Source organism: Engystomops pustulosus, unplaced genomic scaffold, assembly GCF_040894005.1.
Source record: "Engystomops pustulosus unplaced genomic scaffold, aEngPut4.maternal MAT_SCAFFOLD_247, whole genome shotgun sequence".
Lineage (NCBI taxonomy): Eukaryota > Metazoa > Chordata > Amphibia > Anura > Leptodactylidae > Engystomops > Engystomops pustulosus.
This window is the reverse complement of record NW_027285126.1, coordinates 27,512-45,071: the sequence shown is the minus strand read 5'-3', so window position 1 is coordinate 45,071 and position 17,560 is coordinate 27,512. Positions and strand designations below refer to the sequence as shown.

The window sequence follows — 17,560 nt, the reverse complement described above, 5'->3', positions numbered from 1 at the left end:
ATGATCATCTCCCCCCTGGCTGTGTGACTGATGATCATCTCCCCCCTGGCTGTGTGACTGATGATCATCTCCCCCCTGGCTGTGTGACTGATGATCATCTCCCCCCTGGCTGTGTGACTGATGATCATCTCCCCCCCGGCTGTGTGACTGATGATCATCTCCCCCCTGGCTGTGTGACTGATGATCATCTCCCCCCTGGCTGTGTGACTGATGACATCATCTCCCCCCCGGCTGTGTGACTGATGATCATCTCCTCCCTGGCTGTGTGACTGATGATCATCTCCCCCCTGGCTGTGTGACTGATGATCATCTCCCCCCTGGCTGTGTGACTGATGATCATCTCCCCCCTGGCTGTGTGACTGATGATCATCTCCCCCCTGGCTGTGTGACTGATGACATCATCTCCCCCCTGGCTGTGTGACTGATGACATCATCTCCCCCCTGGCTGTGTGACTGATGACATCATCTCCCCCCTGGCTGTGTGACTGATGACATCATCTCCCCCCCGGCTGTGTGACTGATGATCATCTCCCCCCCCGGCTGTGTGACTGATGATCATCTCCCCCCAGCTGTGTGACTGATGATCATCTCCCCCCTGGCTGTGTGACTGATGATCATCTCCCCCCTGGCTGTGTGACTGATGACATCATCTCTCCCCTGGCTGTGTGACTGATGATCATCTCCCCCCTGGCTGTGTGACTGATGATCATCTCCCCCCCCGGCTGTGTGACTGATGATCATCTCCCCCCTGGCTGTGTGACTGATGACATCATCTCCCCCCTGGCTGTGTGACTGATGATCATCTCCCCCCTGGCTGTGTGACTGATGATCATCTCCCCCCTGGCTGTGTGACTGATGACATCATCTCCCCCCTGGCTGTGTGACTGATGACATCATCTCCCCCCTGGCTGTGTGACTGATGACATAATCTCCCCCCTGGCTGTGTGACTGATGACATCATCTCCCCCCTGGCTGTGTGACTGATGACATAATCTCCCCCCTGGCTGTGTGACTGATGATCATCTCCCCCCTGGCTGTGTGACTGATGATCATCTCCCCCCTGGCTGTGTGACTGATGACATCATCTCCCCCCTGGCTGTGTGACTGATGACATCATCTCCCCCCTGGCTGTGTGACTGATGACATCATCTCCCCCCTGGCTGTGTGACTGATGACATCATCTCTCCCCTGGCTGTGTGACTGATGATCATCTCCCCCCTGGCTGTGTGACTGATGATCATCTCCCCCCTGGCTGTGTGACTGATGATCATCTCCCCCCTGGCTGTGTGACTGATGACATCATCTCCCCCCTGGCTGTGTGACTGATGACATCATCTCCCCCCTGGCTGTGTGACTGATGACATCATCTCCCCCCTGGCTGTGTGACTGATGATCATCTCCCCCCTGGCTGTGTGACTGATGATCATCTCCCCCCTGGCTGTGTGACTGATGACATCATCTCCCCCCCGGCTGTGTGACTGATGACATCATCTCCCCCCTGGCTGTGTGACTGATGACATCATCTCCCCCCTGGCTGTGTGACTGATGATCATCTCCCCCCTGGCTGTGTGACTGATGATCATCTCCCCCCTGGCTGTGTGACTGATGATCATCTCCTCCCTGGCTGTGTGACTGATGATCATCTCCCCCCTGGCTGTGTGACTGATGATCATCTCCCCCCCTGGCTGTGTGACTGATGACATCATCTCCCCCCCCCGGCTGTGTGACTGATGACATCATCTCCCCCCTGGCTGTGTGACTGATGACATCATCTCCCCCCCCCCCGGCTGTGTGACTGATGATCATCTCCCCCCTGGCTGTGTGACTGATGATCATCTCCCCCCCTGGCTGTGTGACTGATGATCATCTCCCCCCTGGCTGTGTGACTGATGATCATCTCCCCCCTGGCTGTGTGACTGATGATCATCTCCCCCCTGGCTGTGTGACTGATGATCATCTCCCCCCTGGCTGTGTGACTGATGATCATCTCCCCCCTGGCTGTGTGACTGATGACATCATCTCCCCCCTGGCTGTGTGACTGATGACATCATCTCCTCCCTGGCTGTGTGACTGATGACATCATCTCCCCCCTGGCTGTGTGACTGATGACATCATCTCCCCCCTGGCTGTGTGACTGATGACATCATCTCCTCCCTGGCTGTGTGACTGATGACATCATCTCCCCCCCGGCTGTGTGACTGATGACATCATCTCCCCCCTGGCTGTGTGACTGATGACATCATCTCCCCCCCGGCTGTGTGACTGATGATCATCTCCCCCCCGGCTGTGTGACTGATGACATCATCTCCCCCCCGGCTGTGTGACTGATGACATCATCTCCCCCCTGGCTGTGTGACTGATGACATCATCTCCCCCCCGGCTGTGTGACTGATGATCATCTCCCCCCCGGCTGTGTGACTGATGATCATCTCCCCCCTGGCTGTGTGACTGATGACATCATCTCCCCCCTGGCTGTGTGACTGATGACATCATCTCCCCCCTGGCTGTGTGACTGATGATCATCTCCCCCCTGGCTGTGTGACTGATGACATCATCTCCTCCCTGGCTGTGTGACTGATGACATCATCTCCCCCCCCCCGGCTGTGTGACTGATGACATCATCTCCCCCCTGGCTGTGTGACTGATGACATCATCTCCCCCCCCCCCGGCTGTGTGACTGATGATCATCTCCCCCCTGGCTGTGTGACTGATGATCATCTCCCCCCCTGGCTGTGTGACTGATGATCATCTCCCCCCTGGCTGTGTGACTGATGACATCATCTCCCCCCTGGCTGTGTGACTGATGACATCATCTCCCCCCTGGCTGTGTGACTGATGACATCATCTCCTCCCTGGCTGTGTGACTGATGACATCATCTCCCCCCTGGCTGTGTGACTGATGATCATCTCCCCCCTGGCTGTGTGACTGATGATCATCTCCCCCCCTTGCTGTGTGACTGATGATCATCTCCCCCCCCCCCCCCGGCTGTGTGACTGATGACATCATCTCCCCCCCCCCCCCCTGGCTGTGTGACTGATGACATCATCCCCCCCCCACCCCGTCTGATGACATCATCTCCCCCCCCTTGTCTGATGACATTATCCCCCCCCCCCGTCTGATGACATCACCCCCCTCCCCCCGTCTGATGACATCATGGTGTGCTCCCAGAGCTGCAGCGCGTCCTGGAGATGCAGCAGATTGAGGACAATGAACTTAAGGCACTGAAGCTGCAGCACAACCAGAAGATGATTGACCTGGAGAAGACACAGTCACTGCTGCTGCAGGTGAGATGTGCTGCAGGTGAGATGTGCTGCAGGGAGCACCTGGTATTCATGACCCCCGTGTCTGCAGGGAAAGCAGGAGCTGCAGCAGGTGCAGGAGAGGGTGGACGCCCTGAGCACCCAGCGGCAGGACCTGCAGGAGAAGGTGGACGCCCTGAGCACCCAGCGGCAGGACCTGCAGGAGAGGGTGGGCGCCCTGAGCACCCAGCGGCAGGACCTGCAGGAGAAGGTGGACGCCCTGAGCACCCAGCGGCAGGACCTGCAGGAGAGGGTGGAGGCCCTGAGCACCCAGCAGCAGGACCTGCAGGAGAGGGTGGACGCCCTGAGCACCCAGCGGCAGGACCTGCAGAAGAGGGTGGACGTCCTGAGCACCCAGCAGCGGGACCTGCAGAAGAGGGTGGACGCCCTGAGCACCCAGCAGCGGGACCTGCAGAAGAGGGTGGACGCCCTGAGCACCCAGCAGCAGGACCTGCAGGAGAGGGTGGACGCCCTGAGCACCCAGCAGCGGGACCTGCAGAAGAGGGTGGACGCCCTGAGCACCCAGCAGCAGGACCTGCATGATGACAACCTCCAGCTGCAGCAAAGACTGGTGCAGAGGAAAAGGTAAGTGTGGGCGGAGCCTGGTTGGCTGTTGCTATGGTGATATGCTGCTGACAGGTGCCTTTGTCCTCAGAGAGTTGTCGGAGGTGGAGGCCGGGGCTCTGCGGAGGCTGGAGGGTGAGTCCTGAGCGCTGCTGCGGTAAGTGGCGGCTCGTGGAGCCGGGACTGATGGCTGCGTCTTCTCGTTACAGACCAGACCCGGGAGCTGGACTGTCTGAAGGAGGAGCTCAGACTCCTGCAGCAGGTAGAGAGCCGCAGCGCAGTGTGAGGGCTCCCCCCGCAGGAGGCCGCTGCCTGTGCACTCATGTGTCACTGCTCTCCCCAGGATGTGCAGAGCGCCACCAATCAGCAGAGCCATGTATTACAGCAGAAGGCGGCTCTGCAGGAGGACATTGTGGAGGCCACGGCGAGGCTCAGGCTGCTGCGGGACCAGGAGTGGACAACAGATGAGCGTCTGAGGCTGCTGCAGAGATCTGCCGAGGAGAAGGAACTGGAGGCCGCACAGCAGGACACAGTGAGGGTTAGGGGTTCTCCATACACTCAGCGGGACACAGGGGGTGGGGTCTCCATAGACACAGCAGCAGGACTGGGGGGGAGGGGTCTCTATACACACAGCAGCAGGACACGGGGGGAGGGGTCTATATACACAGCAGCAGGACTGGGGGGGAGGGGTCTCTATACACACAGCAGCAGGACACGGAGGGGAGGGGTCTCCATACACACAGCAGCAGGACACGGGGGAGAGGGGTCTCTATACACACAGCAGCAGGACACAGGGGGAGGGATCTCTATACACACAGCAGCAGGACACGGGGGGAGGGGTCTCTATACACACAGCAGCAGGACACAGGGGGAGGGATCTCTATACACACAGCACGGGACACGGGGGGGAGGGTTCTCTACACACACAGCAGCAGGACACAGGGGGAGGGGTCTCTACACACAGCAGCAGGACACAGGGGGAGGGATCTCTATACACACAGCAGCAGGACACAGGGGGAGAGATCTCTATACACACAGCAGCAGGACACGGGGGGGAGGGGTCTCTATACACACAGCAGCAGGACACAGGGGGAGGGGTCTCTACACACAGCAGCAGGACACAGGGGGAGGGATCTCTATACACACAGCAGCAGGACACGGGGGGAGGGGTCTCTATACACACAGCAGCAGGACACAGGGGGAGGGGTCTCTATACAGACAGCAGCAGGACACGGGGGGAGGGATCTCTATACACACAGCAACAGGACACGGGAGGGAGGGGTCTCTATACACACAGCAGCAGGACACAGTGGGAGGGATCTCTATACACACAGCAGCAGGACACGGGGGGAGGGATCTCTATACACACAGCAGCAGGACACAGGGGGAGGGGTCTCTATACAGACAGCAGCAGGACACAGGGGGAGGGATCTCTATACACACAGCAGCAGCACACAGGGGGAGGGGTCTCTATACAGACAGCAGCAGGACACAGGGGGAGGGATCTCTATACACACAGCAGCAGGACACGGGGGGAGGGGTCTCTATACACACAGCACGGGACACAGGGGGGGAGGGATCTCTATACACACAGCAGCAGGACACAGGGGGAGGGATCTCTATACACACAGCACGGGACACCGGGGGAGGGGTCTCTATACACACAGCAACAGGGCACGCGGGGGAGGGGTCTCCATAGACACAGCAACAGGACACGGGGGGGATGGGTCTCTATACACACAGCAGCAGGACACGGGGGGGAGGGGTCTCTATACACACAGCACGGGACACAGGGGGAGGGGTCTCTATACACACAGCACGGGACACAGGGGGGGGGTCTCTATACACACAGCAGCAGGTCACGAGGGGGAGGGGTCTCTATACACACTGCAGCAGGACACGGGGGGAGGGATCTCTATACACACAGCAACAGGGCACAGGGGGGAGGGGTCTCCATAGACACAGCAACAGGACACGGGGGGGATGGGTCTCTATACAGACAGCAGCAGGACACAGGGGGAGGGGTCTCTACACACAGCAGCAGGACACAGGGGGAGGGATCTCTATACACACAGCAGCAGGACACGGGGGGAGGGGTCTCTATACACACAGCAACAGGACACGGGGGGGAGGGGTCTCTATACACACAGCAGCAGGACACGGGGGGGAGGGGTCTCTATACACACAGCACGGGACACAGGGGGAGGGGTCTCTATACACACAGCACGGGACACAGGAGGAGGGATCTCTATACACACAGCAGCAGGACACGGGGGGAGGGGTCTCTATACACACAGCAACAGGACACGGGGGGGAGGGGTCTCTATACACACAGCAGCAGGACACGGGGGGGGAGGGGTCTCTATACACACAGCACGGGACACAGGGGGAGGGGTCTCTATACACACAGCACGGGACACTGGGGGAGGGGTCTCTATACACACAGCAGCAGAACACGGGGGGGAGGGGTCTCTATACACACAGCAGCAAGACACGGGGGGAGGGGTCTCAATACACACAGCAGCAGGACACGGGGGGAGGGGTCTCAATACACACAGCAGCAGGACACGGGGGGTGGGATCTCTATACACACAGCAGCAGGACACGGGGGGAGGGGTCTCTATACACACAGCACGGGACACAGGGGGGGAGGGATCTCTATACACACAGCAGCAGGACACAGGGGGAGGGATCTCTATACACACAGCACGGGACACAGGGGGAGGGGTCTCTATACACACAGCAGCAGGACACGGGGGGAGGGATCTCTATACACACAGCAGCAGGACACAGGGGGAGGGGTCTCTATACACACAGCAACAGGGCACGCGGGGGAGGGGTCTCCATAGACACAGCAACAGGACACGGGGGGGATGGGTCTCTATACACAAAGCAGCAGGACACGGGGGGGAGGGGTCTCTATACACACAGCACGGGACACAGGGGGAGGGGTCTCTATACACACAGCACGGGACACAGGGGGGGGGGTCTCTATACACACAGCAGCAGGACACGGGGGGAGGGATCTCTATACACACAGCAACAGGGCACAGGGGGGAGGGGTCTCCATAGACACAGCAACAGGACACGGGGGGGATGGGTCTCTATACAGACAGCAGCAGGACACAGGGGGAGGGGTCTCTACACACAGCAGCAGGACACAGGGGGAGGGATCTCTATACACACAGCAGCAGGACACGGGGGGAGGGGTCTCTATACACACAGCAACAGGACAAGGGGGGGAGGGGTCTCTATACACACAGCAGCAGGACACGGGGGGGGAGGGGTCTCTATACACACAGCACGGGACACAGGGGGAGGGGTCTCTATACACACAGCACGGGACACAGGAGGAGGGATCTCTATACACACAGCAGCAGGACACGGGGGGAGGGGTCTCTATACACACAGCAACAGGACACGGGGGGGAGGGGTCTCTATACACACAGCAGCAGGACACGGGGGGGAGGGGTCTCTATACACACAGCACGGGACACAGGGGGAGGGGTCTCTATACACACAGCAGCAGGACACGGGGGGGAGGGGTCTCTATACACACAGCAGCAAGACACGGGGGGAGGGGTCTCAATACACACAGCAGCAGGACACGGGGGGAGGGGTCTCAATACACACAGCAGCAGGACACGGGGGGTGGGGTCTCTATACACACAGCAGCAGGTCACGGGAGGGGGGGAGGGGTTTCTATACACACAGCAGCAGGACAGGGGGGGAGGGGTCTCTATACACACAGCAGCAAGACACGGGGGGAGGGGTCTCAATACACACAGCAGCAGGACACGGGGGGAGGGGTCTCAATACACACAGCAGCAGGACACGGGGGGAGGGGTCTCAATACACACAGCAGCAGGACACGGGGGGTGGGGTCTCTATACACACAGCAGCAGGTCACGGGAGGGGGGAGGGGTTTCTATACACACAGCAGCAGGACAGGGGGGGAGGGGTCTCTATACACACAGCAGCAAGACACGGGGGGAGGGGTCTCAATACACACAGCAGCAGGACACGGGGGGAGGGGTCTCAATACACACAGCAGCAGGACACGGGGGGAGGGGTCTCAATACACACAGCAGCAGGACACGGGGGGTGGGGTCTCTATACACACAGCAGCAGGTCACGGGAGGGGGGGAGGGGTTTCTATACACACAGCAGCAGGACAGGGGGGGAGGGGTCTCTATACACACAGCAGCAAGACACGGGGGGAGGGGTCTCAATACACACAGCAGCAGGACACGGGGGAGGGGTCTCAATACACACAGCAGCAGGACACGGGGGGAGGGGTCTTTATACAAAAAGCAGCAGGACACGGGGGGGGGTAGGGGTCTCTATACACACAGCAGCAGGACACGGGGGGAGGGGTCTCTATACACAGCAGCAGGACACAGGGGGAGGGGTCTCTATACACACAGCAGCAGGACACAGGGGGAGGGGTCTCTATACACACAGCAGCAGGACACGGGGGGGGAGGGGTCTCTATACACAGCAGCAGGACACGGGGGGGAGGGGTCTCTATACACACAGCAGCAGGACACAGGGGGAGGGGTCTCTATACACACAGCAGCAGGACACGGGGGGGAGGGGTCTCTATACAGACAGCAGCAGGACACAGGGGGAGGGGTCTCTATACAGACAGCAGCAGGACACGGGGGGAGGGGTCTCTATACACACAGCAGCAGGACACAGGGGAAGGGGTCTCTATACACACAGCAGCAGGACACAGGGGTGGGGTCTCCATACACACAGCAGCAGGACACAGGGGGAGGGGTCTCCATACACACAGCAGCAGGACACAGGGGGAGGGGTCTCTATACACACAGCAGCAGGACACGGGGGGATGGGTCTCTATACACACAGCAGCAGGACATGGGGGGGATGGGTCTCTATACACACAGCAGCAGGACACAGGGGGAGGTGTCTCTATACACACAGCAGCAGGACACAGGGGGAGGGGTCTCTATACACAGCAGCAGGACACGGGGGGGGGTCTCTATACACACAGCAGCAGGACACAGGGGGAGGGGTTCTATACACACAGCAGCAGTACACGGGGGGGAGGGGTCTCTATACACACAGCAGCCGGACACGGGGGGGGGGGGGAGGGGTCTCTATACAGACAGCAGCAGGACTGAGGGGTAGGGTTCTCTATACACACAGCAGCAGGACACAGGGGGAGGGGTCTCTATACAGACAGCAGCAGGACTGAGGGGTAGGGTTCTCTATACACACAGCAGCAGGACACAGGGGGAGGGGTCTCTATACAGACAGCAGCAGGACAGAGGGGGAGGGGTCTCTATACACACAGCAGCAGGACACAGGGGGAGGGGTCTCTATACACACAGCAGCAGGACACGGGGGGGAGGGGTCTCTATACAGACAGCAGCAGGACACAGGGGGAGGGGTCTCTATACAGACAGCAGCAGGACACGGGGGGAGGGGTCTCTATACACACAGCAGCAGGACACAGGGGAAGGGGTCTCTATACACACAGCAGCAGGACACAGGGGTGGGGTCTCCATACACACAGCAGCAGGACACAGGGGGAGGGGTCTCCATACACACAGCAGCAGGACACAGGGGGAGGGGTCTCTATACACACAGCAGCAGGACACGGGGGGATGGGTCTCTATACACACAGCAGCAGGACATGGGGGGGATGGGTCTCTATACACACAGCAGCAGGACACAGGGGGAGGGGTCTCTATACACAGCAGCAGGACACGGGGGGGGGTCTCTATACACACAGCAGCAGGACACAGGGGGAGGGGTTCTATACACACAGCAGCAGTACACGGGGGGGAGGGGTCTCTATACACACAGCAGCCGGACACGGGGGGGGGGGGAGGGGTCTCTATACAGACAGCAGCAGGACTGAGGGGTAGGGTTCTCTATACACACAGCAGCAGGACACAGGGGGAGGGGTCTCTATACAGACAGCAGCAGGACTGAGGGGTAGGGTTCTCTATACACACAGCAGCAGGACACAGGGGGAGGGGTCTCTATACAGACAGCAGCAGGACAGAGGGGGAGGGGTCTCTATACACACAGCAGCAGGACACAGGGGGAGGGGTCTCTATACACACAGCAGCAGGACACGGGGGGGGGGAGGGGTCTCTATACAGACAGCAGCAGGACACAGGGGGGGGTCTCTATACAGACAGCAGCAGGACACAGGGGGAGGGATCTCTATACACACAGCAGCAGGACACGGAGGGGAGGGGTCTCCATACACACAGCAGCAGGACATGGGGGGAAGGGGTCTCTATACACACAGCAGCAGGACACGGAGGGGAGGGGTCTCCATACACACAGCAGCAGGACATGGGGGGAGGGGTCTCTATACACACAGCAGCAGGACACAGGGGGGAGGGTCTCTTTACAGACAGCAGCAGGACACAGGGGGAGGGATCTCTATACACACAGCAGCAGGACACGGGGGGAAGGGTCTCTATACACACAGCAGCAGGACACGGGTGGGGGGAAGGGGTCTCTATACACAAAGCAGCAGGACTGAGGGGTAGGGTCCTCTATACACACAGCAGCAGGACATAGGGGGGGAGGGGTCTCTATACACACAGCAGCAGGACTGAGGGGTAGGGTTCTCTATACACACAGCAGCAGGACACAGGGGAAGGGGTCTCTATACAGACAGCAGCAGGACTGAGGGGTAGGGGTCTCTATACACACAGCAGCAGGACACAGGGGGATGGGTTTCTATACAGACAGCAGCAGGACTGAGGGGTAGGGGTCTCTATACACACAGCAGCAGGACACAGGGGGAGGGTTCTCTATACACACAGCAACAGGACACAGGGGGAGGGTCTCTATACACACAGCAGCAGGACACAGGGGGGAGGGGTCTCTATACACACAGCAGCAGGACACAGGGGGGAGGGTCTCTATACACACAGCAGCAGGACACGTGGGGAGGGGTCTCTATACACACAGCAGCAGGACACGGGGGGGGGGGAGGGGTCTCTACACACACAGCAGCAGGACACGGGGGGAGGGGTCTCTATACACACAGCATTAGGACACAGGGGGAGGGGTCTCTATACACACAGCAGCAGGACACAGGGGGAGGGATCTCTATGCACACAGCAGCTGGACAAGGGGGGGAGGGGTCTCAATACACACAGCAGCAGGACATGGGGGGGATGGGTCTCTATACACACAGCAGCAGGACACGGGGGGGAGGGGTCTATACACACAGCAGCAGGACAAAGGGGGGAGGGTCTCTATACACACAGCAGCAGGACACAGGGGGGAGGGTCTCTATACACACAGCAGCAGGACACAGGGGGGAGGTTCTCTATACACACAGCAGCAGGACACAGGGGGGAGGGATCTCTATACACACAGCAGCAGGACACGGGGGGAGGGTTCTCTATACACACAGCAGCAGGACACAGGGGGAGGGATCTCTATACACACAGCAGCAGGACACGGGGGGAGGGATCTCTATACACACAGCAGCAGGACACAGGGGGAGGGGTCTCTATACAGACAGCAGCAGGACACAGGGGGAGGGATCTCTATACACACAGCAGCAGCACACAGGGGGAGGGGTCTCTATACAGACAGCAGCAGGACACAGGGGGAGGGATCTCTATACACACAGCAGCAGGACACGGGGGGAGGGGTCTCTATACACACAGCACGGGACACAGGGGGGGAGGGATCTCTATACACACAGCAGCAGGACACAGGGGGAGGGATCTCTATACACACAGCACGGGACACCGGGGGAGGGGTCTCTATACACACAGCAACAGGGCACGCGGGGGAGGGGTCTCCATAGACACAGCAACAGGACACGGGGGGGATGGGTCTCTATACACACAGCAGCAGGACACGGGGGGGAGGGGTCTCTATACACACAGCACGGGACACAGGGGGAGGGGTCTCTATACACACAGCACGGGACACAGGGGGGGGGTCTCTATACACACAGCAGCAGGTCACGAGGGGGAGGGGTCTCTATACACACTGCAGCAGGACACGGGGGGAGGGATCTCTATACACACAGCAACAGGGCACAGGGGGGAGGGGTCTCCATAGACACAGCAACAGGACACGGGGGGGATGGGTCTCTATACAGACAGCAGCAGGACACAGGGGGAGGGGTCTCTACACACAGCAGCAGGACACAGGGGGAGGGATCTCTATACACACAGCAGCAGGACACGGGGGGAGGGGTCTCTATACACACAGCAACAGGACACGGGGGGGAGGGGTCTCTATACACACAGCAGCAGGACACGGGGGGGAGGGGTCTCTATACACACAGCACGGGACACAGGGGGAGGGGTCTCTATACACACAGCACGGGACACAGGAGGAGGGATCTCTATACACACAGCAGCAGGACACGGGGGGAGGGGTCTCTATACACACAGCAACAGGACACGGGGGGGAGGGGTCTCTATACACACAGCAGCAGGACACGGGGGGGGAGGGGTCTCTATACACACAGCACGGGACACAGGGGGAGGGGTCTCTATACACACAGCACGGGACACTGGGGGAGGGGTCTCTATACACACAGCAGCAGGACACGGGGGGGAGGGGTCTCTATACACACAGCAGCAAGACACGGGGGGAGGGGTCTCAATACACACAGCAGCAGGACACGGGGGGAGGGGTCTCAATACACACAGCAGCAGGACACGGGGGGTGGGATCTCTATACACACAGCAGCAGGACACGGGGGGAGGGGTCTCTATACACACAGCACGGGACACAGGGGGGGAGGGATCTCTATACACACAGCAGCAGGACACAGGGGGAGGGATCTCTATACACACAGCACGGGACACAGGGGGAGGGGTCTCTATACACACAGCAGCAGGACACGGGGGGAGGGATCTCTATACACACAGCAGCAGGACACAGGGGGAGGGGTCTCTATACACACAGCAACAGGGCACGCGGGGGAGGGGTCTCCATAGACACAGCAACAGGACACGGGGGGGATGGGTCTCTATACACAAAGCAGCAGGACACGGGGGGGAGGGGTCTCTATACACACAGCACGGGACACAGGGGGAGGGGTCTCTATACACACAGCACGGGACACAGGGGGGGGGGTCTCTATACACACAGCAGCAGGACACGGGGGGAGGGATCTCTATACACACAGCAACAGGGCACAGGGGGGAGGGGTCTCCATAGACACAGCAACAGGACACGGGGGGGATGGGTCTCTATACAGACAGCAGCAGGACACAGGGGGAGGGGTCTCTACACACAGCAGCAGGACACAGGGGGAGGGATCTCTATACACACAGCAGCAGGACACGGGGGGAGGGGTCTCTATACACACAGCAACAGGACACGGGGGGGAGGGGTCTCTATACACACAGCAGCAGGACACGGGGGGGGAGGGGTCTCTATACACACAGCACGGGACACAGGGGGAGGGGTCTCTATACACACAGCACGGGACACAGGAGGAGGGATCTCTATACACACAGCAGCAGGACACGGGGGGAGGGGTCTCTATACACACAGCAACAGGACACGGGGGGGAGGGGTCTCTATACACACAGCAGCAGGACACGGGGGGGAGGGGTCTCTATACACACAGCACGGGACACAGGGGGAGGGGTCTCTATACACACAGCAGCAGGACACGGGGGGGAGGGGTCTCTATACACACAGCAGCAAGACACGGGGGGAGGGGTCTCAATACACACAGCAGCAGGACACGGGGGGAGGGGTCTCAATACACACAGCAGCAGGACACGGGGGGTGGGGTCTCTATACACACAGCAGCAGGTCACGGGAGGGGGGGAGGGGTTTCTATACACACAGCAGCAGGACAGGGGGGGAGGGGTCTCTATACACACAGCAGCAAGACACGGGGGGAGGGGTCTCAATACACACAGCAGCAGGACACGGGGGGAGGGGTCTCAATACACACAGCAGCAGGACACGGGAGGAGGGGTCTTTATACAAAAAGCAGCAGGACACGGGGGGGTAGGGGTCTCTATACACACAGCAGCAGGACACGGGGGGAAGGGGTCTCTATACACACAGCAGCAGGACACGGGGGGGAGGGGTCTCTATACACACAGCACGGGACACAGGGGGAGGGGTCTCTATACACACAGCAGCAAGACACGGGGGGAGGGGTCTCAATACACACAGCAGCAGGACACGGGGGGAGGGGTCTCAATACACACAGCAGCAGGACACGGGGGGTGGGGTCTCTATACACACAGCAGCAGGTCACGGGAGGGGGGGAGGGGTTTCTATACACACAGCAGCAGGACAGGGGGGGAGGGGTCTCTATACACACAGCAGCAAGACACGGGGGGAGGGGTCTCAATACACACAGCAGCAGGACACGGGGGGGAGGGGTCTCAATACACACAGCAGCAGGACACGGGGGGAGGGGTCTCAATACACACAGCAGCAGGACACGGGGGGTGGGGTCTCTATACACACAGCAGCAGGTCACGGGAGGGGGGAGGGGTTTCTATACACACAGCAGCAGGACAGGGGGGGAGGGGTCTCTATACACACAGCAGCAAGACACGGGGGGAGGGGTCTCAATACACACAGCAGCAGGACACGGGGGGAGGGGTCTCAATACACACAGCAGCAGGACACGGGGGGAGGGGTCTCAATACACACAGCAGCAGGACACGGGGGGTGGGGTCTCTATACACACAGCAGCAGGTCACGGGAGGGGGGGAGGGGTTTCTATACACACAGCAGCAGGACAGGGGGGGAGGGGTCTCTATACACACAGCAGCAAGACACGGGGGGAGGGGTCTCAATACACACAGCAGCAGGACACGAGGGGAGGGGTCTCAATACACACAGCAGCAGGACACGGGGGGAGGGGTCTTTATACAAAAAGCAGCAGGACACGGGGGGGGGTAGGGGTCTCTATACACACAGCAGCAGGACACGGGGGGAGGGGTCTCTATACACAGCAGCAGGACACAGGGGGAGGGGTCTCTATACACACAGCAGCAGGACACAGGGGGAGGGGTCTCTATACACACAGCAGCAGGACACGGGGGGGGGAGGGGTCTCTATACACAGCAGCAGGACACGGGGGGGAGGGGTCTCTATACACACAGCAGCAGGACACAGGGGGAGGGGTCTCTATACACACAGCAGCAGGACACGGGGGGGAGGGGTCTCTATACAGACAGCAGCAGGACACAGGGGGAGGGGTCTCTATACAGACAGCAGCAGGACACGGGGGGAGGGGTCTCTATACACACAGCAGCAGGACACAGGGGAAGGGGTCTCTATACACACAGCAGCAGGACACAGGGGTGGGGTCTCCATACACACAGCAGCAGGACACAGGGGGAGGGGTCTCCATACACACAGCAGCAGGACACAGGGGGAGGGGTCTCTATACACACAGCAGCAGGACACGGGGGGATGGGTCTCTATACACACAGCAGCAGGACATGGGGGGGATGGGTCTCTATACACACAGCAGCAGGACACAGGGGGAGGTGTCTCTATACACACAGCAGCAGGACACAGGGGGAGGGGTCTCTATACACAGCAGCAGGACACGGGGGGGGTCTCTATACACACAGCAGCAGGACACAGGGGGAGGGGTTCTATACACACAGCAGCAGTACACGGGGGAGAGGGGTCTCTATACACACAGCAGCCGGACACGGGGGGGGGGGGAGGGGTCTCTATACAGACAGCAGCAGGACTGAGGGGTAGGGTTCTCTATACACACAGCAGCAGGACACAGGGGGAGGGGTCTCTATACAGACAGCAGCAGGACTGAGGGGTAGGGTTCTCTATACACACAGCAGCAGGACACAGGGGGAGGGGTCTCTATACAGACAGCAGCAGGACAGAGGGGGAGGGGTCTCTATACACACAGCAGCAGGACACAGGGGGAGGGGTCTCTATACACACAGCAGCAGGACACGGGGGGGGGAGGGGTCTCTATACAGACAGCAGCAGGACACAGGGGGGGGTCTCTATACAGACAGCAGCAGGACACAGGGGGAGGGATCTCTATACACACAGCAGCAGGACACAGGGGGAGGGATCTCTATACACACAGCAGCAGGACATGGGGGGGAGGGGTCTCTATACACACAGCAGCAGGACACAGGGGGGAGGGTCTCTATACAGACAGCAGCAGGACACGGAGGGGAGGGGTCTCCATACACACAGCAGCAGGACATGGGGGGAAGGGGTCTCTATACACACAGCAGCAGGACACGGAGGGGAGGGGTCTCCATACACACAGCAGCAGGACATGGGGGGGAGGGGTCTCTATACACACAGCAGCAGGACACAGGGGGGAGGGTCTCTTTACAGACAGCAGCAGGACACAGGGGGAGGGATCTCTATACACACAGCAGCAGGACACGGGGGGAAGGGTCTCTATACACACAGCAGCAGGACACGGGTGGGGGGAAGGGGTCTCTATACACAAAGCAGCAGGACTGAGGGGTAGGGTCCTCTATACACACAGCAGCAGGACATAGGGGGGGAGGGGTCTCTATACACACAGCAGCAGGACTGAGGGGTAGGGTTCTCTATACACACAGCAGCAGGACACAGGGGAAGGGGTCTCTATACAGACAGCAGCAGGACTGAGGGGTAGGGGTCTCTATACACACAGCAGCAGGACACAGGGGGATGGGTTTCTATACAGACAGCAGCAGGACTGAGGGGTAGGGGTCTCTATACACACAGCAGCAGGACACAGGGGGAGGGTTCTCTATACACACAGCAACAGGACACAGGGGGAGGGTCTCTATACACACAGCAGCAGGACACAGGGGGGAGGGGTCTCTATACACACAGCAGCAGGACACAGGGGGGAGGGTCTCTATACACACAGCAGCAGGACACGTGGGGAGGGGTCTCTATACACACAGCAGCAGGACACGGGGGGGGGGAGGGGTCTCTACACACACAGCAGCAGGACACGGGGGGAGGGGTCTCTATACACACAGCATTAGGACACAGGGGGAGGGGTCTCTATACACACAGCAGCAGGACACAGGGGGAGGGATCTCTATGCACACAGCAGCTGGACAAGGGGGGGAGGGGTCTCAATACACACAGCAGCAGGACATGGGGGGGATGGGTCTCTATACACACAGCAGCAGGACACGGGGGGGGGGGGGTCTATACACACAGCAGCAGGACAAAGGGGGGAGGGTCTCTATACACACAGCAGCAGGACACAGGGGGGAGGGTCTCTATACACACAGCAGCAGGACACAGGGGGGAGGTTCTCTATACACACAGCAGCAGGACACAGGGGGAGGGATCTCTATACACACAGCAGCAGGACACGGGGGGAGGGATCTCTATACACACAGCAGCAGGACACGGGGGGAGGGTTCTCTATACACACAGCAGCAGGACACAGGGGGAGGGATCTCTATACACACAGCAGCAGGACACGGGGGGAGGGGTCTCTATACACACAGCAGCAGGACACAGGGGGAGTGGTCTCTATACACACAGCAGCAGGACACAGGAGGAGGGTTCTCTATACACACAGCAGCAGGACACAGTGAGGGTTAGGGGTTCTCCATACACTCAGCTGGACACAGGGGGTGGGGTCTCCATACACACAGCAGCAGGACACAGGGGGGAGGGGTCTCTATACACACAGCAGCAGGACACAGGGGGAGGGATCTCTATACACACAGCAGCAGGA

At 59.9% G+C, this 17,560-nt stretch overlaps 1 protein-coding gene across 7 annotated transcripts in view; it reads left to right on the top strand.

Annotated features, from left to right (window-relative positions):
* Positions 1-17,560, top strand: part of LOC140110320 (centriolin-like) — a 137,613-nt gene that overhangs the window by 104,291 nt on the left and 15,762 nt on the right. For 4 of the 7 annotated variants that reach the window (XM_072132163.1, XM_072132162.1, XM_072132161.1 and 1 more), the window contains 5 exons: positions 3,170-3,285; positions 3,353-3,885; positions 3,956-3,999; positions 4,074-4,126; positions 4,208-4,402. In XM_072132163.1, coding sequence (XP_071988264.1) covers positions 3,170-3,285; positions 3,353-3,885; positions 3,956-3,999; positions 4,074-4,126; positions 4,208-4,402 — 941 coding nt within the window. The remainder of the gene's footprint in view (positions 1-3,169; positions 3,286-3,352; positions 3,886-3,955; positions 4,000-4,073; positions 4,127-4,207; positions 4,403-17,560) is intronic. The other 3 variants (XM_072132160.1, XR_011851419.1, XR_011851420.1) reach the window with 3 other exon arrangements.